This window comes from Nelusetta ayraudi, unplaced genomic scaffold, assembly GCF_046127955.1.
Source record: "Nelusetta ayraudi isolate G7.1 ecotype Tasmania unplaced genomic scaffold, CSIRO-AGI_Nayr_v1 ptg000008l, whole genome shotgun sequence".
In the NCBI taxonomy this organism is placed as follows: domain Eukaryota; kingdom Metazoa; phylum Chordata; class Actinopteri; order Tetraodontiformes; family Monacanthidae; genus Nelusetta; species Nelusetta ayraudi.
Window position 1 is genome coordinate 1,968,591 of NW_027466058.1, and position 23,888 is coordinate 1,992,478.

Genomic DNA, 23,888 nt, shown 5'->3' on the forward strand with positions numbered 1-23,888 from the left:
CATCTATAATCAAGAAACATGGACCTCAGGGACAGATAGGAAATGAGTGGCTGTAATTTAAGACACAAGAAGAATGTCTCCTGTCTTATTAGCCTGGGTGGAGAGGGCGCCACGGCCCAAATGACCAGCAGCAGGTCAGAGAGGAGGAACTCCGAGCACTCCACTGTCACAGGATGAACGATGGGAGCATGTTTCAAAGCATGACACACTTTTATTAAAAGCAACGATAATGACGTTACAAAAAAAACCTCAACAAATGCACAGCACAACAGTAGGTAGGAAAAGAAAGATTCATTCAATGATTCATGTTTTTTTGCTTTGCTAAAACATATTTAAAAAACACACACAAAAAGACTTCAACCTCTACATTGAATCACATAAAATTACAGGAAGGCAAATCTGAGTTCCTCCTGGATACTTAGTGGACAAACCCACTCTATGGTTAGCGACATATTAAAATAAAATATCAGAACACAGCCATTATTTACACTCATACAACACAGTATATGGCACTAAAGAAATCTAAAGGGAACATTCTCACAAAGTTGAGTGCACGAGAGGGACTCTGTAAACCGAGAATGCACACTTTACAAATGGACGCTGGATGTAACGGTGAGCAGGTGAAAGCTAGCGATGGACTCAAATGTCTATGGCAGTTTTGCTCTCTCTTGTCTCTCGGTGGCCCACCCGTCGCCGACCCTCCAGCAGGAACATCAGCACGACGACCCAGCGCTGTCCCAAGGACCTCTGCCGCGCCGAGCTCTCGCCCTGCCTGAAGTAGGTGGTCGTCCCCGTGGCAACGGCCTCGAACTGTTCGCTCAGCAGCCACGCCTCCCACAGGAGCGTCAGCGCGTTCATGCTCATCAGGACCACCACCCAGAACTCCTCCCCCAGCAGCGTGAGCCACGTCGACAGGCTGCGGCCTCCCATCGGCATCTTGTCCAGCAGGTAATTCGTCGCCGTGGCGACAAACAGGAGGTGCGCGATCACCATGGAGAGGATGAACAGCAGGAAGAGGCGGTGGTTGGCGCGGCCGATGCAGCGGTTGAGGAAGAGGCAGTGGTGGTCGTAGTCCTTGACGCACACATCGCACAGCTTGCAGTGTTTGGTGAAGTCTGGGAGAATGAGCTGGTGGGGGAGGCAATTGAAGAGGAGAAAACTTTGACATGGACTCATTGAAGATAAATGTCCATCTTTCTTTACTAGTTTTGCTTGCTCCACTCTTCCAAAAAGTGTGCTTTCAAGCTTGCAGCTAACAAAAATAATCAGCTACCGGTGACATCACAAAGGGCTGATTTCCCGCAAGGTGTTCAATTCACCTTGTTTGGCCCCACTTTAAACATGTGGATGGCGATACATGACGACAAAGAGGGGCTTTAAGAATGATTAAGCTAATGAGGCTGCACAACTACAATCCAGAACTAAAATAGAGATCTGAAACAAATGTGTTGCTTTTTTATAACCACAAAATTGGAACTATTTAAATTAAATTTAAAAAAAGGAAGAATGAGACACATAAGAATGCAATCGAGTTTGCACGACATCATGTTTTACTGTGACACAAGCTACTATTTATTCTTTTAGTCTTAAAATGACAGTGTTTAAATCTTATACTTTTTTTCTGTTGGCCACGTGAAAGACGATTTTCTGTCACGATAGATAAAGTTTTTTCTAATTTGGCTTCTTAATGCCTTACTTCGCAGTATGGACAGAATTTGTGAGGGCTCTGGTTGTTCTCCACCAGGTCCGCCACGCAGGAGAAGCGATGGTCTGCGTCAGCTCTGTCCAGGGTCCCGGGGTCCTGAATCAGAAGCTTGCAGAACAAACCAAAGACCAGGGAGAAGTGGACCATGGAAACCTGGATCAAGACTCCGGCTGGCCACACACATTCTAAAGCTAAGGAAGAACACCTTGTAATTGTAATGGATATATTGGCACATCACATTTGAATCATGCGTACCTGATTGGGCAGGAAATAGCTAAAAACAACAGATCAATTTAAACGTAATGAAATGAATGAAGGATAATTAATGTTAACAATATTCCTTTTTACGATTTATCAATCAAAGCAACTAAGCACTGAAAGCCAGGTGCATAATTTTTCATATTGGTTGTTTGTGGAGGATATTGGGCATTATTCTTCCGTAAAAGCAGAGCAGTGAATGGAACAAGCCAGCCAGGAGGGTTCCCAAGTAGACGGGGTTGGGCAGCCTTGAAAAAAATGAAGCAGAGGAAATGAGCAAAAACCAAGACCAACGGTGAGCGTGCGCACAGTTTAAGCACCTTTGATAAGTGGTGATGCGGTGATACTGTGTAAAGATGCTTCTGGCCAGCCAGGGGAAGAGCAAAGCACAAACAATTCCGCCATATCCTCCCAGCATGGCTGCAATCAGCAGGATGGCAGCTCCACCCAGCGAGGGGAAAAACAGTGTCCAGTAATAGAGAACTGGTGAGACAGAATTAGATGGGCAGAAAGTATTTGTTAGGGTTGAAACACTGTAAACCATAATGCTCATTTTTACTGCAGTTACTTCAAGTGTTGCTTACCGTTGGACTCCCGGGGTTTGTGATATAATGGGTCGTTAATGTACCGACTCAGTAGTTTGGTGAGTTGCTGATGTCTGGAGAAAAAAAAGAATGCAGTAAAGCAATAAATTTATCTGCATCAGGATCCCAGGAGAAGGAGCAAATATGAAACGGGTATAGCAGTAGTCAGGGTTTTTTTTTTTACCCCAGGATTAAAAATACCCCTGCAGATTCACCTGAATGTTTTCCCCTGTTTGCAAAGCTCCAGGGGCGTGAGGCCGCTGTGGGTCTTCTCATGGAGCATCCTGCACCCAGTTCTCTGCAGCAGCGTCCAGCACACTTCCACTCCGCCCCTCTCGGCCGCCACGTGAAGCGCCGTCGCCCCCTGCTGGTCGATTGTGTCCACAGAACATCTCTGACAGAAACAAAAGGGGTTGAGCTTACGCAGCTGAGCACAAAGGTGGTTGACTGTGAATGCTGCTTAAGTGAGGAACGGTAGGATCCAACTGAGCTCTAGCACAAGACGAGATGACAAGACTGAAAACATCAGCGGTGACCAGTTGAAATGATCAGTGTTTATGTTTTCTTTGCTAGCTAGTTATCAATCTTGCAATTTATCTTAAAGGTCCCATTTAGTTGAAAATTCTCTTCGCCAATGCCTTCCAAAAATTACGAAACTCGCCCACTGGAGATGGATATTAAGATTCTGTAATATAGAACGGCAACTTCAGGACCAGTTAACTTTTTCTTTTTATAGGAAATGACCGATAACCTAACAATAGAGGTGCTGCAGCAGTAAATTTGCTTTACGCTATGTTTTATTTAACAGTGCTCAAAGTCGGTGAGTGCAGGTCAGCTTGAGATTCTCACACCTGATTTCTCAGCAGATATCGGACCACTTCTGTATTGCCAGTGGATGCAGCCAGGTGAAGCGGTGTCACTTGGTACTTGTCAGTGTCTGTGAAGCGAAACATTCCCGTTTCCCACAAGTAGTGCACTGCGACACTGGGAAAGGAGCATTGAGTTAGTACAGACGGTTCTCCGCCAAAAAGTGATCCCTGCTGCACGAGCGATCCTGTTCCTCCTGCACTTACATGTTCCCCCCAGTCACTGCATGATGCATGGATGTTTTCCCTTGCAGGTCTGTGAGGCGCAGGTTGGCTCCGTACTGCATCATTTGGTGCATGATGTAGATGTTTCCTTGTCTGTTGTCATAGGAGTTAAAAACCGTGACAGGAAGGGGAAAAGGCTGAGATTGTGACATAAACTTGAAATGGATGCTCACCTGCAGCCAAAGTGAAAGGCTGTCTGTCCCGCATCGCAGGTCAGATTAGGATCAGCTCCATTACTGAGGAAAAGGTCAACCAACACGCGGTTGCCGTGAAGGGCAGTGTAGTGGAGCGGGGTGAAACCACCCCAGCCTAGATGACAAGAGACGCATGAGGGTTTTGAGATGTAGAGCTTTAAAAAAAAAAAAAAATCAAGATCTGACGTTCTGTCCCTACAAACTGTCAGCCTGTTGATCTGCAGCTGCCTTGGATCTCAGCTATTGCTGTTGTATGGAGTCTGATATGCATTATTATTTTTTACTTAAATCCCTTTCAGAAGGTATTTTGACGAGGATCATAACTTGAACCTATACTATTCGAAATGTGAAGGTCTCATTACACTTATTTGAAATCTTTATTATTCTCCCTGGGCTCTAAGGGAGCATCCTATAATGATATATGGTCCAAATGTACCCGTCTGTTTACCAAACATATGACAAACTTTATTTTAACAATAAAGCGGATGAAGCACCAACGCTCTCATCCACGGAGGCAAATTTTCATAACAGTACATTCAGAACATATGGAGATATGTAGATGCAGACGTGCACATGAAATGAAAATCAAAACAAAACTTGGGATGCGGTGAGATTATAGCAATAACCAAACATTAGTAACAATACTTATGAACAATTTCCCAACTCAACAGAGCGGAATAGCAGAGAGTGAGCGGTTAAAAAGCTAAAGGCTACTGGAAATAAGCTACCAGGAAGAGAGGAAGTGGCATCTCGTGAGCAGAGGAAGAAGAAGAAAAAAACCTCGACCCATCGCATTATTTATTGTTTTCCCATCATGTCGCACTCTACCATACCTTTTTGCTTGAGGACTGATCGATCGGTCTGGATGAAGTGTGTGCACTGCTCCACATTTCCCCTCTGTATACAGTCAAATATGTCCCCGCCGCTAACGGAGCACACGGGCATCGGATGCATGATGATGATGATGATGACGGGCTCACAGACGCAGCGAGCGCTAGACCGATCTTCCCCGGATAAAATCCGCACCGGAAATCAGACCGTCTCCTCTGACACAGCTCCAGCGCCGACACGCAAACCGAGAGCGAATCTCATCTTGCGCTTCAAAGTAACGGGAGATGTTTCATTGTTGTTGTTTTTTTTCGCGGACCTTGGGTAGGTGTCATCACAGACGAGGCTAGCCAACCAGCCGGGCCGCTAAACTGATTGAGACAGGCCACGCCCTGGCCGCGTCATTGGTTGGAACGGATCACATGACGGCTGTATGTCACCGTCGCTGCAAAACACGTGGTTCCCATGAATAACAAAATACTTACGGCGGTTTCCCGCTGAGCAGCAAAACTGACATAAAAGCGAGACTTTTTATTTATTTATTTATTTATTTATTTTTATTACTATTTTAGTGGTGTTTCCCCCCCCACTCAAATGAAACCCGGAAGTTAAACTTTGCCCCACACAGGTTAATGCCAATGTCGCGTGAAATAATTTCACCTGAAGCAGGCGAAGTAAGTGGGACACAACTTCCGATGGATGGAACCACACATGATCAGTTGTGGAGGATCGCGTTTTTTTTTTTTTTTACCCCGGGAGCTCCTGGCAAGTGGAAAACTGGGAAATTCCCGGCGGGCGTCGCTGAAGGTATATGGTCTGACTTATTCGCGCTTTCAACACCGAGGTTGCATGGTTCATTCATTCATTCTTCTTCTTTTTTCAATTCATTAAAAAACAAAACAAAAAACAAAACAAAAAACATGACGTTATATCATCGGCATGTTGCCGCAATCTCCCGTCAACACGTCTTCGGTGGACCATGCCAATGGTTTGCCTGCTCTTTCGTGTGTTTGTGGCAGTACCACGATTCTCTGGAGAAATTGTTTGTTTGTTTAGCAGATCCCCAATTAGCAATGGGATCCACTGAAAAATAATACATTTGAAACAAACATTAAAAACGAGAGAGAGAGAGAGAGAGAGAGAGAGAGAGAGAGCGAGAGAGAGAGAGAGAGAGAAAACAGACAAAACATCTGTCTTTATTTGATTTTTTTTTAAATATTGATTTCTGTATCAATTTAGTCATAAGCAGTGGTCGAGAGTTCCATGTTTTCATTTATCTGTACGCTTCAAAGACATTAGTCATTTGTCTTAGCAAGTGAAAACCTACCTTATGTTGCCTGAAGATGGCGCTGTTTGGATAGGTTGTTGAGCACACGTTTGTACATGTATATGTCAACACTGTCACACAGCAATCTCAGTGCAGTCACGTCCACAAGTATTCAAAACCACCGCAGCTGGCCTGTTTCTGGCTCACGCCCAACACCTGCACACACCTAAAGATGACAAATGAGCTCGTTTTGTATACATTACATTACATACATGTGTTTGGTAGCCTTTGGCTCAGTCAGTGTAGTAAACATACACACAGCGTGCAAAGTTGTCAGAGCCTGTGTTGTAATACCAGTGATTATGAGAGGTGTGTTTACTTCTTTCTCTGAGTTATAACTGCATTCTGTCCTGGCGCTCTGATTCATTTGCCACCCTTACGCCCGACACATCTATAAAAAGACAGGGAGCGCTGCTTTGAGCCGTAGTGGGAGGGCCCATCCAACCAGCTAAACAAGAGTCTTTCGCTTCTGCTTCTCCGAGGAAGTAAGAAGGCACATGACCCGGGCCAGCTGATGTGAGTTGCGCCGCTGCTCGTTCAAAGTTCAGTCGGCATGTTGCAGATTAGTCAGGGGCAGGCGGGCTTTACAGAGGAGTTTGACACTGTAGATGTTAGTCATGTCTTTGCAGGCTCCTGCTTGTCTTTCAGGGAACCAGAGGCAGGTCATTCACTTTAAATAGCACGGCCACGATGACGGCTTCCTCGTAGGGCTCGGAAACTCCCAGATGGCTCTCACACATGCACAGGTAAGACCGTGGCAGCTAAACCCTCTGCTGCATGAGTGATTTTTCTTGTAACCTGAAAGCAGGATTGTACAGTGGAATGTGAGCAGTCATTTCTTCTCGGTTGAAATCATTGTTCCTCTCACACTTGAATGTTCAAATGTCTTCCTGTGTGACTACTTCATTTTAGATGTGACAATCCTATACTAATCCTGCGTTGTTGTTTTTTTTGTTTTTTTTTTGAGAGAGAGAACCTACGGAAATCTTGCTTTTATAATGAATGAGAAGTAAGAGGTGTAGGCCCACCTCAATTAAAGAATGTTTGGGCTTTCCAGATCGCTGAAGAAGTATTATAATCCCCTCGGTATAAAAATCTCAAGAATTTTCCATCTGTAGCTTGTAAAGCTTTTGACCCTTATTGGAATTTTATGCTTCCAATTACTGAAAATTGGGCATCCGTTATATCATGTGCGTGATCTTTTGGCAGTTAGTGGAAGCAGCAGAACTCCCACCGATCTCTGCTGATATTTCAGCGTGCTCAGTGGTTTTGGTGAGCTTTTAAGGAAATAAATATGTATAGAGACGGAAGGAAGTGGTTCAGGCTAATTTGATTTAAGGTTACTCAAATGTTTAAGCTTGATCCAACTTGAAAACAGACAGTAGAAATCGACTATCATCATCATCATTATTACTATAACTACTTTTTTTTTTTTGTCTTTTTTACCCAGACGGCTAAAGGGCAAAGAATCAACAAGGAGACTGGGGAGCTCAGTGCTTCGGGAGAGTTATCTGCCTCTGTGGAGCTAAAAGTGGACAAAGTGGAGGGTGATTGTAGGAACCCTCAACTCCTGCAAGAGCTCAGGAAACAACTCCAGGTGCTGGGAATTCACTCGCACTCCAGCCCTGCTCGCAGAACGAAACATGGTCCTCCCGGGCCAAGAGGGGAGCTCTTGGTCAAAGCGTTGCCTCTCTACATACAGGTACTGCAGTGAGAAGGTGTGCGTACTCATTCTGCGAACAACAGCAACATAATGGCAGGAGAACTTTGATTTGAAGTGTTGTTACAGCTTCAATTAAAACCCGGTGATGAGTGTGTTGAGCAAGCGGATGCTTTGAGGGCACCGTGGTTTCTGAGAGGGTTCCAGACCGTTTGAATGTGAATTTTCAGACAGCAGGAGATGACAGTCAGCTGTTTGTGGAGCTTTGGCTAATCTCATCACTGTTAGTTGGTGTGTGCGGTCCCTCATTAAGTCTATATGGTTCTCTGCGCTCTCGTGTGTCACATGACACACACACAAAGACACACACAAACGGGCACACAAAAAAAAATATTAGCACTATAGCTCCAGGCTTTGCTGTTTTTTTGTCCCAGCGATGAAGAAATCATCCCGCTGAAAAAAAGGGGAAGAATTTTGTGTGTGTGCTTGTTGTGTGTGTGGGTGTGTGTTTTTCTCCTACGTGTGCGTTAAGCCTCATGACCACAGATTTGACTAGAATTGGAGGGCCTCTCTGAAGAACAGCAAACTCATTGAGATTTAATATCCTCTTATGGTCCTGAATACAGAACAAAGAATTTACCAACTTGCATTATTTATAGTTCAGTAGTGCATTGACCGCTGAGTAGTTCAGGTTCAACCTGTAACGTACCCAAACCATTAAGTGTGTGTTTCGTAATCGCTGTTAAAAAATGAGAAGACGGTGTGATTCATTTATTCGGTGTGTCTCCCCTCTGATCCCAGGTGTGCGAGGATGGCGGCAGACTTGACGGTTTGAACATTAAGGGCCTCGCAGCTCTGACGGCCGACACCGTTGTCAGCAAGATCCACAGCAGACTGGCGGAGCGGCCAGCAGGTAAACACCAGCGAGCGCTCACACAGCGTTTCACCGTTCATTTAACACTCGAGAGAGAAACTTCCCCCTCCGTTCACTTCTGCTTATGAGAGCGTGCTTGGGGTTCTATACCAGAATTTATTAGTCTGATGGTAAATGTTTCTTTGATGCCATTAGAAAAACAGGCCCTTCAGTCTTGCATGTAAAATGTTTGTGCTTTTCTCTGACAAGTTTCTGCGTTTCGAACCCCTCACTTATTGTTCTCTGCTCTGTCTTTACGTGTGACTTAAGAAGTGGGAAATGTTTTTAGGGAAGTGCAAGGAAAGCGTTTTTTTAATCTCGGCTCACGTTCAGGCTTTACATGCTAAATGGGCTTGTGCAAGCGTGGCATAACAATTATTAAGTGCTTTTTTGTGCAAATTAAGTGTTACTTACTTACTTACTCAGTTGTTGTTATTTTTTACATTTCGCGTAAATTACTTTTGAACTTGGTGATGCAATGCAAATTTTGTCTGCAAAAACTGAAGTGAAACCTCTATAAAAACACCTTTCTGAAAAGCGTATTTAGATTTGCGTACAGCACCGCCAAAGTGCTATTTTTGGCTTCATTGTTTGCTTATAACGCAAGTAGATAAAAGGGAACTGTTTGTGTTGGAGTCCCTTTTTCCATTATTTGACCGATAAGGTGTCTTCTCCTTTGTGGATCCAGAGGAGGCTCGAGACGAGGTGGTGCGCTTCTTCCAGAGGCGGGAAGGGACGGAGGCCAACTGCGAGGGATGGACGCTGATGAAGTCTTTGCTGCTGCTGACAGCCGACAGCTCTGTGAGTGATTATTACATCTAGCACTCGAGGGGAAATTAAAGTGTTGCCGCATTTGGAATAAAGTAACGCTTGACTGTAGTTACTCATTCAGTCAACCGCTTATTTTATTTTAAATACTTTGCTGGCATGCTAGTCAAGATTGTGTAATTTTGATGACCACACGTGCACGGTGTGTTTTCCCCCAGTATTGAAATTGCATTTGTAAGACTTTTGTTTATCTGTCCGAACTCTAAGACAAATGTTGTGAATGTGTTTGTGTGTCTGCAGGATATTTTGTCCAGTATAGACCCGCTGCTCCCCGCCGCTCTCGTCAAGTGTCTTTACCTGCTCGTGTGCCTTCCAGCTAAAGCGGACAATGTGGAAACAGAGCAGACCTTTCAGGAGCCGCTCACCAAGGTTAACTCACCAAACTGAACCATATTTTTTCCTTCTTTATCATTGCACCGTATGTTTTTTCTTCTTCATTTTGCAATCTCCTGCTGCCGCTCGTCTTCGCTGTGTTTGTTTCATTCAATGTTTTTTTTTTCCAGGTCCTGCTCCAGCTCTGCAGACAGCCGGTCAATGTGGAGCGGCTGGTGGAAACTCAGGAGATGCAGTGTCTTATCATCGGCCTCACGTCGCTGTGGGACCAGACAAGCGCCCCATGGAGGCGCCAGGCCTCCCGTGTCCTCAAGGCGGTCTCTGCTGCAGCAACCAGCAACACCGTCCCATGCTTGCTAGGTGACCTAACATTTTGATTTGTTTACTCTCAGCCTCTCTGCGCCATGAACTGATTGAGTAAACAAGGAAGAAAAGGTTGTGGAGAAACAAGACGATTAGATTTTTTTAGGTATTTTGTCCCCTTAATGGGTTTACATCCCAGCGGAGACATATTGTTATTCACATGATGACTCCATCCAGACGGCTAATTCAATTCGCTCAAATGTTCCAGTAAACACAAAATAACTCCTGTTAGTTCTGGCATCACAACTTTGCAAGATTTTTTTTCTCCCCCCCAGCGTGACATCTCCCTCACATGACTCCATGTCTCTTCGCTATATTTGTGACCCCACTGACATTTCTGAAGCTCAAAGAGTGAAACACTCTGCACCGCAGAGAGTCATCTCGAAGGAGGATATATTCTGAATATACATTAAATAATGTACCACTAATGAACTAATGTTTAACTTGCCTTTTAGGTAAGAACTGTGTGCGAATCTGCATCCAGAACCTGTTGCACATCAGCACCGATGTCCCCGGGCCACTGCTGGCTGAGGTGGCCGTGGCTGTGTTCAGCTTCGTCAGAGACACGTACCCCCTCAACCCAGCCCTCTTCTTGGAGTTCGACTCCAACAACGGCTATATGGCCCTCAAGAACATCCTCAAACGGTGAGATTGAAAAGGAAATGTTGCATTAAAAATCTGGAAATTGGCCCAGGGACATGATTTTTTTCCCCCTTGTCCTTTCCCGTCAAAATGACAAGCCGAAATGGCTCTGAATGTCTTTATGATGGCTGAAAGTTTTATTCTCTAAAGTAGAGATTGTGACCCAACAGTATGAATCACACAGGTTTGGTTCATGGGCGTGGGTGGAGAGATAGAGCAGGACAGAGAGAACAACTGGTAACAAGATACAATACTGTGTCATAACCAAAGCAGACATTAAATCACATCATCATTCATCACATAATGAACAAAATTACTAATAAAGGAAAGGAGAATAAAGAGATAAATACACAAAGAAAGAAAGAAAGAAAGATAACCACACCAAGAATTGTGCCTATGTGTGCATGCGAGTAGGTGTACAAATGAGTGTGTATGTTTGTGTGAGTGTGTTTATGTGTGTGTTGTGATGTTTTATTGATGCATCTCCATGTGGGTCACTTCCTAGATGCCTTCCAGATGTGGAAGGTAAATCAAAGCGTCAGTTTTCGCAAGAAGCTAAAATTGAAAGAACAAAATGTTGGAGACTGTAAACAGAGTGCTAAATATGATATCTGTAATCATGTACGGTTACCTCGCTGGTGTATGCAGAAATACAAAGAGCTTTGATATATTGTAGGATGCGAAGGTCAGATAAATGTAGAACCCTCCTGTCGTTTTCTCTTTCTGTCACAAGGTGTGAGGAAGCCGTTTCGGTGGAGCAGTTTCAGCCGGTGGAGGAGCTGCTGGCCCTCATAGCATCGTTCTCTCTGTTCGGGAAGAGCGAGCTAAAAGTGGCCCTCTGTGTGACCAACCCTCAGCCTCCCGGCTTCAAGTTCGACCCCCCGCTCACCAAAGGCAAGCTAAGTTGCGCCCTCTGTGTCGCTCTCTGGGAACCCCCCCCCTCGACCCCTCTCCCCACCACCACCACCACCACCAGCATCCCGCCATTCTAATTATTCGATGCCGTCCCTTTGAAATTTACTACCGTCTAATTACCCAAACAGCCGTAGCTCAGCAGATGTGAGCTCGGCCAGGCAGATGAGCTCCCCGCAAATAGCCACAGTTCACCGGAGTTCATTTCTCCTTTGCACTTTTGCCCTCTCATCACCCCCTCATCACATCGCGCTCGGCTCCGCTGATTTCCCAGCGTCCTGACCCGCCGCTCCCCCGCCGTCGCCCCTTCCGCAGCACACAGCGGCCCTGGGGTTAACAGGAAGCTGAGGTGATTATGTCTGGGATGATGAAGTGGGTCTTTCCCCCCTAACTCTGTTAGGATGCCCCACATTCATTCGCCACTGGCCATACAGCAACCAGCCATCTATCACGCAGCCGCTCACACTCGCAATCCCCCCATCCGACGCAATGCGAGTGTCCCTAACAGACACCCGCACCTCGGCACGCACGCCCTCACGCACAGACTCAGCGTCTATCCATCACGTCGAGGAGTAGATCCCCTCCTCCAGCAGGGGCACCTGGAACCACTTTATGCTGATCTCATTTGGTGCCGATTCAATTTCCACTAAGTGTGAAAATGTATGTTATAACTAACCAGATATATATTTACCTCCAGCAGACACAAGTGCTGCGTTTAGGCTGCCTGATCTAACGGCTGGCGTCGTAGCTGTGACAACGGAGCAAACAAACTCCATCAAGACAAATTAGGCTCCTTTATTTCGCCTTTTTGCACATCACGTTGTTTGTTTCCAATCAATCTATGTACATGTAACCCAATCAAATCTGGCTCTCTGCCTGCTTTCTACAATATCTGATTGTTTTCTTTTTCATATATTGGCTTATGGTTTTCTTCGTGCAAACTTCATTTACCAGTTGACCTTTCTGAAGTATATCTAATAATGTTAGAATGTATTGTCTGAGTGAATTCTGTTCACGCAGTAGTGCGAGAATAAATTTTCTCTGAATTAATTTTTTTTATTCATGCTGACTTCATTGTAAAGTTTTTAAACATTTAGCAGGTTAACATAAAATGTAATTTTCCCCCTCCCTTCATCCCTCCCGCCCTTCCTCCTCTGCACTTGCTCTGCCTTTCTCTGTAGGTTTGACAGTGAAGAACCTGCCTGCCTTCCACCTGCTGCAGGCCTCCTTGCTGAGCTCTGAGGATTCTCAGCTGTGCTGTCAGCTCCTCCGAACCCTTCAGACGATATGGGAGAGGGACATGGCCAACTTCTTCCTCTTGGAGTGGACAGTCCAGTCCATGGCCCAAGTGGCCACCTGCATCTGCCGCAAACCCGTGCCTGCGCAAAAGCAATTTTTTTCAATGCTGGAGATGGTAAGAGCCCGAGTGGGAATTTAAAAGTCTCTCTTTTCCCTGCAGCATAACGAGCAGCCTTGGGGTTGTTAACGGTTTTGGTCCCCGGCAGGTTATATTTAAACTGAACTACATCCCCCATGAGACCTTGCGGGCGCTGCTGGGTGTGCTGAAGCACAGCTGGGCCGGGACTCTAGCTGGGGGAGCAGCCAAGTCTGAGTTTGGAGTGGTTGCCTTACAGTGTTTTCACAGGTGAACAACCAATTTGTGTTTCTATTTCTTCCTAAATGTGTTGAAATGATCCCTTCGGTGAACGTAATGACACAAACAAATGCATCGTGTTTCCCTGCAGGATGACGGTGCACAGCGGCATGTTGTCTGAGGTGCTGAGTGACTGGGGTCTGCTGGAGCTGCTTCTCGGGGAGCTTCGCAGGAGAGCCAAGATCCTCAGAAAGGCCGGAGTTGCATCGTCGGCTCAAATAGGTCAGCAAAGACACATTTGTTTTAGTGCAGCGTTTTTCAACCTTTATCGAGCCATGGCACATTTTTTACATTGAAAGAAAATCCCATGGCACACCACCAACCAAAGCCTGATTAGCCTAATAATATAATTATTAGGCTAAATTAGCCTAATAATTACAATATAGTCTCTTAATTTGTTAAATTATTGATAGTCACTCAGTGTGAAACCTGGGCCTGCTGAGATCCACACAAAGTTGATATCCTCAGAAGAATTGAGGAAGGAAAATAGGCTTTCATTCCTTTCAAAGCACAGTCACTTGACAATTGAATGTTTTATATTTTTTAGACCAATTAAGTGAAATTGGATATCTTTTAATAGCACACCTGACATTATCTCACTGCGCACTAGTGTGCCGCGGCACAGTGGTTGAAAAACACTGTATTAGCGAATGTTTCTGGGTCTGTTACTGTCTCGAACTGATACATTTTAATGTCAAACACATTTTTACCTCCATAGTTGTTTTAAAATGAAAAATATTGCCGTCAGCAACACAACACGTGTTTGTTTGTTTTTCTCGATGTCCGCTCTGTAAATTGCATCAGAAGTTGTTTTGCCCTCTAGATGTCCAGCAGCCACCTTGTGTGGAGGCCACTGAGAGACTGCTCACTTCCTACATGCTCCAGGTGGTGTCAAGTCTGACTCTGCGCACAATCAAAAACACAGGTGAATACATTCCTAAAAACGCCTCACAATCCTTTCTGGGTTTTTTTTGTTGTTTTTTATTTAACCATTTTTAACTTGCCTCAACCGCTGCTGGACACTCACTGGTTCCACTTGTGTTCCAGTCGCGGTGCGAGACCTCGGAATGGTTCCCTACATCAAGATCTTCTTGGACGAGGATCAGTATCGAGCTCCCACCTTGAGCATTCTGGAGCAGCTCGCTGAGATCAACTCTGAGGAGTTTATGAGCACTGCCATCGGAGCCCTGTGTTCCTCCACGCAGCAGGAACTGGGGTTGAAGCGAGACCTTCTGCAGGTATGTACACACACCATCCGTCCAGCGCCGCGTTCAGAGATACTCCGTTATGCAGTAATTTCGGTCTACCCTGTAGTCCTCACTCGCTATCAAACCATAGAAAGTGTAACCTTCTTAAAATATTATAAGCTAGTGAATTTATTTCCTTAGCATGTGGGACCCTGATTGTATTAGAGGCTAATGTAGATTGATTTGCTAAAAGTGGTTTAGCTGTTAACTCTAGACCTATTTGATTAGGTTTGTCGCCCTGTGCTTTACCACCACTATCAGATCACTGAACAGGACAGAAATCCTGTTAGGGCTTAAATACGTTAGACACCCACTGTATGTGTCCGCTTTTATCGATGGCAGCTGGAAGAACATTTACCTGCAGATATCTATGTGTATGCAGTACATGTGCATGCAAGGGTGGGCGGCCCTTGAATTTGTGTGCGTCTGCAGAAACCAATGTTACTGGTTCTCAAAGTCTGTGGTGTGCGCGTGTGTGTGTGTATGTGTGTGCGCGCCCCCTCTTGCGCTAACGCAGTTAAAGCAGGTGGCAATCAGATTGGCCGCGACCTGTGTTGGCAAGTGTTAAGAGCCATTGTGATTACTCCAGTTTGAGTTAATCATATTTCGCCCCGTGTTCAGCCTCGCACATTACCTACCTGATGGATTAGTTCCCCAAATTGAATAACGCTAATGCGATTTTATTCACATCCGAAAACTAGTTACCGGAAATGATTTATGATGTATCTGCAACGTTGCATCTATTTTTTATGACCCTCTTGTTTTAATTGACGGTAGACCTTTTTCAAAAACCAAAAAAATTAATTGAGCACTGCTGTGTATTCAGGTGCATTCTGAGTGCGGTAAGCAGAATTTACTCTGACACGTGTTTGATGCTTTTCCTCTGGCCTGATCTCCGCTCTTGTGTTTCAGTCTGTGTTGAGGGTGCTGGAAAACCCAAACAGCTGGGATGCGTTCAGGAGAGCCGGAGGCTTCACCGGGCTGCTGTCGCTGGTGACGGACATGGAAGGAGCTCTGTCCCACCCTCCTCAGGGAGAGGGTTGGAAGACTCTCGGGCATCAATCACTGCTAGACCTCCTGCTTCTCGCCATGCACATCCTGACCCTGGCTGTGCACGTTCACACTGTGAATGCACACTACTTTGAGAGCGGGGGCTTTTATGAAAGACTCGGGGAGGCTCTGCTTCAGCTGGGATGCTTTCACACCGGCGGCGCGCCTGAGAATTGTCTTCAGATGTCAGTGGACACCCGATCTCCTGGAAAGAGCTTCAACCAGTTTGTTGAACTGGCGAAAGCCACCAGAGATGTCTCGGCCGCCTCTGCAGCGCCGCAGATCAGCCTCCCTGTCTCCCTTCGGACTTGTGTACAGCTGCTCTCTTCTCTGGACCAGTTCGCCACTGGGACCTACTCTCCCCTGGACCTAAATGTTGGAATGGAGCCTGAGAACAGATGTGATAGAGATAAAGAGGAACTAAGCAGAAGAGCAGGCCAAGAGGGACTGCACTCAGGGTCTCCACCTGCAGACGACATGCAGGGACGATCGCGAAACGCAGCACACAGTGTTTCCACAGTCTCCTCAGAATCTCAGTACAGGTGGAGATCTGAGAAATTCACAGCCATTAATATACCACCTTAAAATATGGATGTATTTTTTATTTACAATAAAGGACAAAAATTGATTCCTTGTATTTGAAGTTATATTAACAATGTTTGTTTTTCTGTTTTGTTTTATTCCTGCCTTAAACCAGCCTCTCCTGCAATCAGGTCATTCTTCATCCAGGTGCCATGAGAGTCGTCATAACTCTTCTCACATCAGTGTTTACGCCTGAGGACCCGCAAGTACGTCTTCACAAGCATTTCATTTTCTCAAAAGTGGCCGGCAGCCAAAGTGAAACAAGAGTTCTCCCCCTGTTTTTTCCCAGCTCTCCATGGAGGTCCAGTTCTCACTGGCGCATCACATCCTGGCCGTGGTCAAATCTGAGAGAAACCGCCAGGTGTTGTGTGAGGGTGGCCTCGTCTCCACTCTCCTGACGCACTGTCGCAGTGTGCTGCTCGCTCCCGAACACCCGCTGCACCTGCCTGTGACGCGCATCTTGGAGAAACTCTGCTCCCAGGCCCTCACACATGTAGACCTGAGGTAAAATATACATTGGTTTGCGACCTTTTTCAAATTTCAAATTTCAAATTCTTGAATCAACATGAATCAACATTTCCATGAGAAAGTGAATATACCCGAGTTAGCTGAAGGCTAATTTCCGTTGGTAGTCCCTTTGCCAGGTGTTGATAGACTCTTCAGTAAAATACACGACAGACATAGACAAAAATACATCATGATGACAGATAGACAGATACAGTACAAAGATTAAATAAATTATTAAATAAATAAAAATACAGTACAATTATCATAGGACAAGCCACATTGGCTAGAGCGCAGTTTTAAAAGACATTCATTTGGTCACCATCTGATACAGGTAGAGTAAGAAAAGAAAAGAGAAAAAACAAAAAACCTATCTACTACTAGTAATGGTAGTAGTACTACCAGTGCTCACATTGTTTGGCAGTCAACAAGCCAGTTATTTGCATTGACTTTAAATGGGTGATTTGACAGAGACTCTCTGATTGATTGTGGTGCTGTATTCCATTGGTGTGATGCTCTGAATGAGAATACAGCCGGGCTGAGTGTTGTTTTTCGGAAAGGGATTGTACATGTCTTTTTTAGCCGCACCTCTGGTTGCTCTAGTAGCAGAGGATTTGAATTTTATAAAACCGGATAGTGGAGGATGCGCTGAATCATGATGCCATAATGAGATTTTCCCACCTCAGCAGTTTGTACTTCCTCAGAATAAAGCTGTGATGATGTCTGAACGGTTTCTTATCCAGTGTTTCAAATGCTTGTTTGTACAATGATTCAAGTTGTTTCATTGCTGTGGAGTGTGCAGTATTATCATACAGTATTTGAAAGCCGTGCAACCATTTCTTCCCCAATGGAGCTTTTTGTTCTTTTGCAGAACCTTCTTGTGTTTGGGCCGCCCTCTCATGTGCGTGTCAAACAAATCGATCAAGCGACTGCAGCAGGACTGTCAACCGCCAGGCCAGGCTCCGAGCTCAGATGGTACACACTTCTCATTTTATCACGTTTTGCCAACAACTCTCATTTTAACCCAAACATAACGCAGGTCACTGTTTAAATGCTATTTCAAAGCAGGTCCCAGCACAGAGGCGGATCTCTCGTCTGAATATCCCGCCAGGACGCTAAGGCGAATCTTCAGCCTGTTGAAATCCACCGGCAGCTTCGAAGCCCCGGTGGGCTCTGCAATCCCGCTCCACCAGATTATCAGCCTCGTGTCCATGACCACGCCGCGAACCTTCCGACCTCACAAAGTCTCCTGCTCACCAGCCTTTGTGGAGTTTAACATGAGTGAGAGTGGATATGGGTTAGTTCTTGTTCTAGCCGAAGCCTTTGAGGCAGCTACTGAACAAATTGCACTTAACAAAATGCTGCTGCAGCCCAAAGTGCTTAATTAATCTAAAATGATTGCAGCAAAAATGACACATGCAAGCTAAATTAAAGCACTAAGTCACGTTTAAAAATGACTTATTCCCCTTGCAGCTGCCTTTTATTGCCCTCTTTGGCCACTGTTAAAGGAGTGACCGCTGACTCCATATCGACTGGCGGGATTGGAGGAGGTAAGTTGTGACTGCAGCTGCGCTGTTTTATTTTACACATCTGTAAGTGGCTCTGAAGGAACTTAATGACGTCCTTCTGTCGCTTGCCTCCAGAGTGCCGAGGTTTCCCGCCGACAGCTGGTCTGTCGTTTACCTGCTGGTTCCAAATCAATCGCTTCAGCCTGGCCTGCGACTCGCACCCAATCCGCCTGCTGTCGGTGATACGTCACATGTCGCGGACGGAGCAGCAGTACATGTGCCTGTCCATCTCGTTCTCTGCGTACGATGGCTGTCTGGTGATCTCCACGGAAGAGGAAGCATACACCTACCTGGGTAGGAGGGACAGAGTTTACCAACATTAATAGCTCAACAAAACATAGAATTTACTATATGTTTCAAAAACTTTTTTTTTACGCAGCTTTTTATGTTATATATCATTCCAAGTACAATGATGCAGATATGATTGTATTTCTCATATGCGTTCTTAATGTCAGTGAGTGGAAGTTTAGGGTTTCAGGGCTGGCAAAATTAAACCAAAACTTTGAAAAATTAATGAAAAAAGAAAACAGTTATCACTGCTCAATTGTTTTTCTCAAACACTAATTCAGTATTTTAATGAGAATGGTTGATAAAACAAAATGGAAAAAATACTTCTGCCCTACACTCACAATAAATACAGAATTAGCAAATATTATTTTCAGAAACTCTAAAGTTAAACTTTATGTTTGATGACAGAAATAATTTATTTTTTTTGAAAACCCTTTTTGATTTTCTAAATCCAATTGGAATCTGTGTTTTTAGATGTGATGGAGCCAGAAGTTTCCACTCCAACATCTTTGCCCACATCACTGAGGTTCCGCTGCTCCAGCAAACTGGTCCCAGGTCAGTGGCATCATCTGGCCGTGGTCATGGCCAAAGATGTGAAGAAGAGCTGCGTGGTCTCCGCCTACTTCAATGGCATCGCATTTGGGACTGGAAAGGTATAACGAGGACAAGAAAAAGCAGTAAATGTGTATTCTAAAATTACTATCTTTTAATCTGCATTTTCCCCGCTTGCCCTCTCAGATGAGGTACATCCAGCCGTTCCCTGGCCACTATGTCTCCATGGACCCCACCGCTGTGATCGACGTGTATGGACTGATTGGAACGCCGGCCATGTGGAAGGAGCACGCGGCTCTGGTGTGGCGGGTGGGTCCCGCCTACCTCTTCGAGGAAGCCCTAAGCCCCGAGTCCGTCGGTGTCATATACACACAAGGGACGGCGTACGTGGGCAACTTTCAGGCCCTGCGCACCTCAGGTGGGTCACATGACCAGCGTGTCATACCAGTTTTATTTCAATCCATTGCGAAGCCACGTGAATCGTTGATATGTGCATCTTTGTGCCCCACCACGTTATCAGCAGTGCGGTGCAGCTGATAGTCAGTGACATGGTAACTCAAGTACTCATACAGACTGAAACTATTAAAAATACTTTTAAATACTAGTATTTTTTTTTTTTTATAAACTTTGTTTTCCATGAAGACAAGTTGACATAACATATAATCATAAAACTACTATCCAAGAAAATATCCAGGCACTCAGGGTGGTTTGAAAAGTTTGTAAAGCTTTTATTTTCTTAGGTTTCAGGCAAACATGCATCAACTTGAGTCTTATTCAGGGTGTGGCAGTTGCACCACAGGTCTGACCAGTTGAGCATATACAACATTTTTCCTGACCCTCCAGGTGTGGAAAAATAACAAAATCACTACAACAGTGCCTGCCTCCTTTCATGAAAGAAAAAAATATCTCTTTTGAATCTCTCTCTCTTCTCTGACTTTTAAAAACTTTTGCCTGTGCATCCAGGGCATGATCCGGATGCAGAGTGTTCCCCTCTCAGGCTGGTCCCTGAAGAGAGGATCTCGTTTGGCATCAACCTGGCCATCTCCACCTTAACAACCGTCCTGCAGATCAGAGAGGACTACAACGAGGTGGACTGCCGCCTCATTGCCAAAGAGGTAACCCGATTCCATCCCGACGTCACGTGTTGCTATGATGCATCAGTGTTGACGTGATTTTTTTTTTCTTACAGATGGGCATTACATCCCGCGATCACTCCACCCCAGTGGTTCTCATCAAAAACCTCAGCCAGCACCTGAGCGGTACAGCCCGCACCATTGGGGCAGCCTTGATTGGACGTTTCGGTAAATGAGCAGTACTTGGAGGCATTTTTTTCTCTTTATGCTCACTCCTTTTTTAGCAAACGTTTTCTCCGTCCCAGGTGTTCGCGCCTTCACCCCCAGAAATGCATCCGCTGCGTTCCTGTACGTCGGCGGCCCTGCGGTGGCTCTCAGTATGGTCGCCATGGTGCTGGACGATACTTCTCTGTACGCCGCCGTCAAAGTTCTCGCTTCGGTTCTGGAGACCAACTCCGCCATGCAGCAGGAAATGAAACGCATAGATGGATACAAGGTACGTCCCGCCGCACCACTGCCTGATACCCAGAAGTGCTTACCGAGATTCTAATTTAAGAAGAGGAAGACTAAGGATGCCTTTATTTATCCCACATTGGGAAATTTGCAGTTACAGCAGCATATACAGTGCAAAGAGAAGAATTTAAAAGTGTGCAAAGACTGAAAAGAAATAAAATATATTTAGAAATGATTTACATTTTGAAATATGTATTAAAGAAAGTGTTTATAATCAGTGTTTTATTGCACCTGTAGTGAAATTTACCCCTTGAATCAGTTCTCTCGCCTTCCACCCGCAGCTCCTCGCTTTCCTGCTAAAGTCCAAGAGCTGCTTGACCAGCAGCAGAATCTTCCAGCTGGTTCTGTACCTCTCGAGCTCTGTGAACCTGAGCTCTGGCTCTCCTTACATACAGAACCCTGCTGCCTTCCAGGCTCTGCTGTGTGACCTGGAGGTAAATGCGCACTTTTCACTTGTGCAGATGCAGGAAATGGACGATTTTCCCAGGCCATCTGCTCGTCACCTGGAGTGTTTCTCACAGCATCTGTACCGTGGTCGTTAATGATTACTCTATTTTTCTCTCCCCCGCTCTCTGATCGCGTTATCAGGTCTGGCAGAACACATCCGATAATCTGGACCTTTCTGTGTTGAACCACTTTGCTGACATCCTGAAATCCCCGAGGTAACTCCTGTGTCTTATCTGGAGCGAAACTGCATCACACTAACTGAGTTGTGTAACTTTTTAAACTCATTCACAATCATCTCACATGATCGCTTTGTTACGTAACGCAACACTGTAGAGGGGGGTCCGGAACAAATTTTATTGGCTTCTCTGTGAACAGCCTGCAGTCAAAATAGTGTTCAGCACAGCTGAAATAGTCACGGCAACATTCCACACAACCAGCTCCAGACGCTACAGACGGTGGCAAGAAAAACTGCGCTCAGTGTGAGCGTGGGATTCGGCAAAAGAGATTTTCCAGCCTTTGCAACAGATTTTGATAGATGTGTAGTGACACTTCTGTTTTGTTCCGCCTCCTTTGTTGCAAGTGACTGCAGCAATGCGAAGATGCTGCACAGCATGGGCCTGGTACCAAAGCTGCTGTTCAAACTGTCTGAGCCCAGCATGACTGTCCAAAAGGTTCAACTCGTTTCTGGTGTCATCGCATCCCTGCTCAATGCACACTTCACCCCTCAGGACATCAGCAGGTGCCGTCCGCCTGCAAATAAACAGAAAAATGCCTAAAGTTTTGAGGTTTAGATTTTCGAAATTTATTTTTGATTAAAATTTGTCTCTTTTGCGTTCAGGCTCGGACTCTTCCTGGTCTACACTCTCCCGTGTCCTGACGGCGTGAATGAAAGCAGCCTGATGTGTGGCGATGACCTTTTAACAGGTGCCTTTTTTCACTCACAAATCACTTTGCACATCTCACAAATGTTGGATGTTGTGGCGCCGCTGACCCAGCCCTGCCTCACCAGCTAAGAGTGCAGATCCAGCCAGCCTCATCTGGGTCCGAAATCAGCTGCTGCTCCTCCTGTCTAAGACCCTCGACTCAGCGACCCTTCTCGTAAATGAGTGAGTGGGAAAATTAAACATTAGCAACAAATCAGTATTTGATATATATCAACATCCGACCAGATAACGTGAACAAAACTCCACTTGTGTGCCGTGTCCTTGACCCTCACCAGTCAGCAGAAGGCGCTGTTCGACGGCCTGGGCAGTGATTGGTTCCTGCTCTTCCTGCAGCCCCACCTTCATGCCTCCACCTTGAAACTGGGCCTCGTCCTGCTCACACAGTTCCTGTCTAGTCCCCGCCAGCAGAGCAGCTTCAGGAAGGGGGTTCTCCCAGCAACGCTCGTAGACAGCATGGAGGAGCCATCCGCTCTCACTGGTACGCTGACAATTAGCATTTTATATTAACTGTCACAAATTCACGGGCTGTTTGACGTCTCACTGTTGATAACAGAAAATGTACTGATTTTGCTAAGGGTTGAACATGAGCAAAGCTTAGCCTTTGATTATCTTACTGTCAAATCCTCTTGCCAGACAACCTCCAAGCCCACTCCTGGTCCTCTGAGTGTGCCAGCACCACTTGTGCAGGTTTTGACGTTCTTCAGGGTTTGCTGATCCAGCAGCCGCGGCTGCCCGACGTCTACAAGGCCCTGGCGGCTCTGCTGCTGGGGAAAAAGATGAGCCACGCCGCAGAGGAAAAGGTCAATGATATTCCATCATCTGAACCATCCCCTTGATTACATGCTAGCTTACTGGCTTCGTTATGCCTCATCGACAGGTGTGTTTGGATGATTTCCTCCAGTCGCTGATCGACAGCCAAGCAGACGGCCCAGCTCAGCAGCTTTGCGTCGAAGCCGCGGTGATACTGCTGGAATTAGTCAAAGCCCTCATCGCTCAGGTAATAATGCAATAAGTGTGCAATGTTATTTTTTTTTTGCATCACACACCACAATCTGTTAACCGTTGTTACTTTGTGTTGCCACAGCCGGCTCCCGCAGCGGGACACGAATCAGGCGCTGATGCGTCGTGGGAGATTCAGCTCCCAGCCAGTATGATGCAGTTCTTCTGTCTGCTCCACAACCTCAGACCCAGGGACCCGCTGTGGGCGTCGCCGGACTTCCTCCATGCGCTGGCCTCTGCTGTCTATCCGTTAGAGCGTTCAGAGGTTTGACCACGACTTAGGACTTCTACAGTAACTCCTCTGGCACCTCCTGCTCCCTGTCATTTTATTTTCCATCTCTTTGCTTATTTCAGGACGCGGCCGAACCAAGTGACAACACGTTGGGCTGTCGACAGAAACAGAAGCCGGTGTGGAATTTCCTTCGCATCTTGCTGATGGACAGTCTCCTCAACGTGTGCGCCAACAACACGACCCATCCTCTCAGTCTGCTGTTAGAGGTGAACTTACTGCAGCTTTGAATTGCCATCACCACTGGAATCACACTCAATTTGTTGACATAAAGTTCAAAATGCAAATGCAAAATGATCCCCCACCTCACTGTAGACAGGGTCCCGCATGCATCTTAATGCTGCAAAGCTGTGATTCCTCCAGAAGGTGCCACTATTTGCTTAGTTACCAAATGTGGTGGAGCCACAGCGCTGCTGATAGAATCATTCACCACTAGGAGGGGGAAATTACCAATAGGTCACCAAGTAGAGCAAAAATAATAAACACTTGTCACATCAGTAGAGGGATAAAATGCTTTCCTGCTCATCAAGGACAACAGAC

General features: G+C 45.7%; 2 protein-coding genes across 6 annotated transcripts in view; one reads left to right on the top strand and one right to left on the bottom strand.

The window, feature by feature from the left end:
* Positions 1-191: 191 nt before the first annotated feature.
* Positions 192-5,468, bottom strand: LOC142883615 (uncharacterized). Of its 2 annotated transcripts, XM_076018636.1 has the most exons (11): positions 5,321-5,449; positions 4,666-5,105; positions 3,812-3,947; positions 3,621-3,731; positions 3,399-3,531; positions 2,763-2,941; positions 2,548-2,621; positions 2,284-2,446; positions 2,129-2,211; positions 1,697-1,887; positions 192-1,128 (listed from the first exon to the last, which is right to left on the bottom strand). In XM_076018636.1, exons 2-11 carry the CDS (start codon positions 4,784-4,786, stop codon positions 640-642), a joined length of 1,680 nt encoding a protein of 559 aa, XP_075874751.1. In that variant the 5' UTR covers positions 4,787-5,105; positions 5,321-5,449; the 3' UTR covers positions 192-639. The 2 variants fall into 2 exon arrangements, with proteins under 2 accessions (XP_075874751.1, XP_075874752.1); XM_076018637.1 differs by lacking the exon at positions 4,666-5,105 and having other exon boundaries at positions 5,321-5,468.
* wdfy4 (WDFY family member 4) overlaps positions 5,318-23,888 on the top strand; it is a 41,042-nt gene continuing 22,471 nt past the window's right edge. Inside the window, exons 1-36 of one of the 4 annotated variants that reach the window (XM_076018632.1) lie at positions 5,318-5,467; positions 6,636-6,733; positions 7,438-7,689; positions 8,449-8,560; positions 9,249-9,361; positions 9,629-9,757; positions 9,892-10,081; positions 10,540-10,729; positions 11,460-11,620; positions 12,820-13,052; positions 13,144-13,283; positions 13,384-13,514; positions 14,116-14,217; positions 14,340-14,530; positions 15,452-16,131; positions 16,287-16,377; positions 16,461-16,675; positions 17,547-17,650; positions 17,741-17,972; positions 18,149-18,225; positions 18,319-18,537; positions 19,006-19,184; positions 19,270-19,501; positions 20,047-20,198; positions 20,273-20,384; positions 20,462-20,652; positions 20,951-21,103; positions 21,258-21,331; positions 21,697-21,855; positions 21,955-22,040; positions 22,126-22,222; positions 22,336-22,538; positions 22,694-22,860; positions 22,938-23,057; positions 23,145-23,324; positions 23,414-23,557. In XM_076018632.1, coding sequence (XP_075874747.1) covers positions 6,713-6,733; positions 7,438-7,689; positions 8,449-8,560; positions 9,249-9,361; positions 9,629-9,757; positions 9,892-10,081; positions 10,540-10,729; positions 11,460-11,620; positions 12,820-13,052; positions 13,144-13,283; positions 13,384-13,514; positions 14,116-14,217; positions 14,340-14,530; positions 15,452-16,131; positions 16,287-16,377; positions 16,461-16,675; positions 17,547-17,650; positions 17,741-17,972; positions 18,149-18,225; positions 18,319-18,537; positions 19,006-19,184; positions 19,270-19,501; positions 20,047-20,198; positions 20,273-20,384; positions 20,462-20,652; positions 20,951-21,103; positions 21,258-21,331; positions 21,697-21,855; positions 21,955-22,040; positions 22,126-22,222; positions 22,336-22,538; positions 22,694-22,860; positions 22,938-23,057; positions 23,145-23,324; positions 23,414-23,557 — 5,832 coding nt within the window. In that variant the 5' untranslated portion in view covers positions 5,318-5,467; positions 6,636-6,712. The other 3 variants (XM_076018633.1, XM_076018635.1, XM_076018634.1) reach the window with 3 other exon arrangements.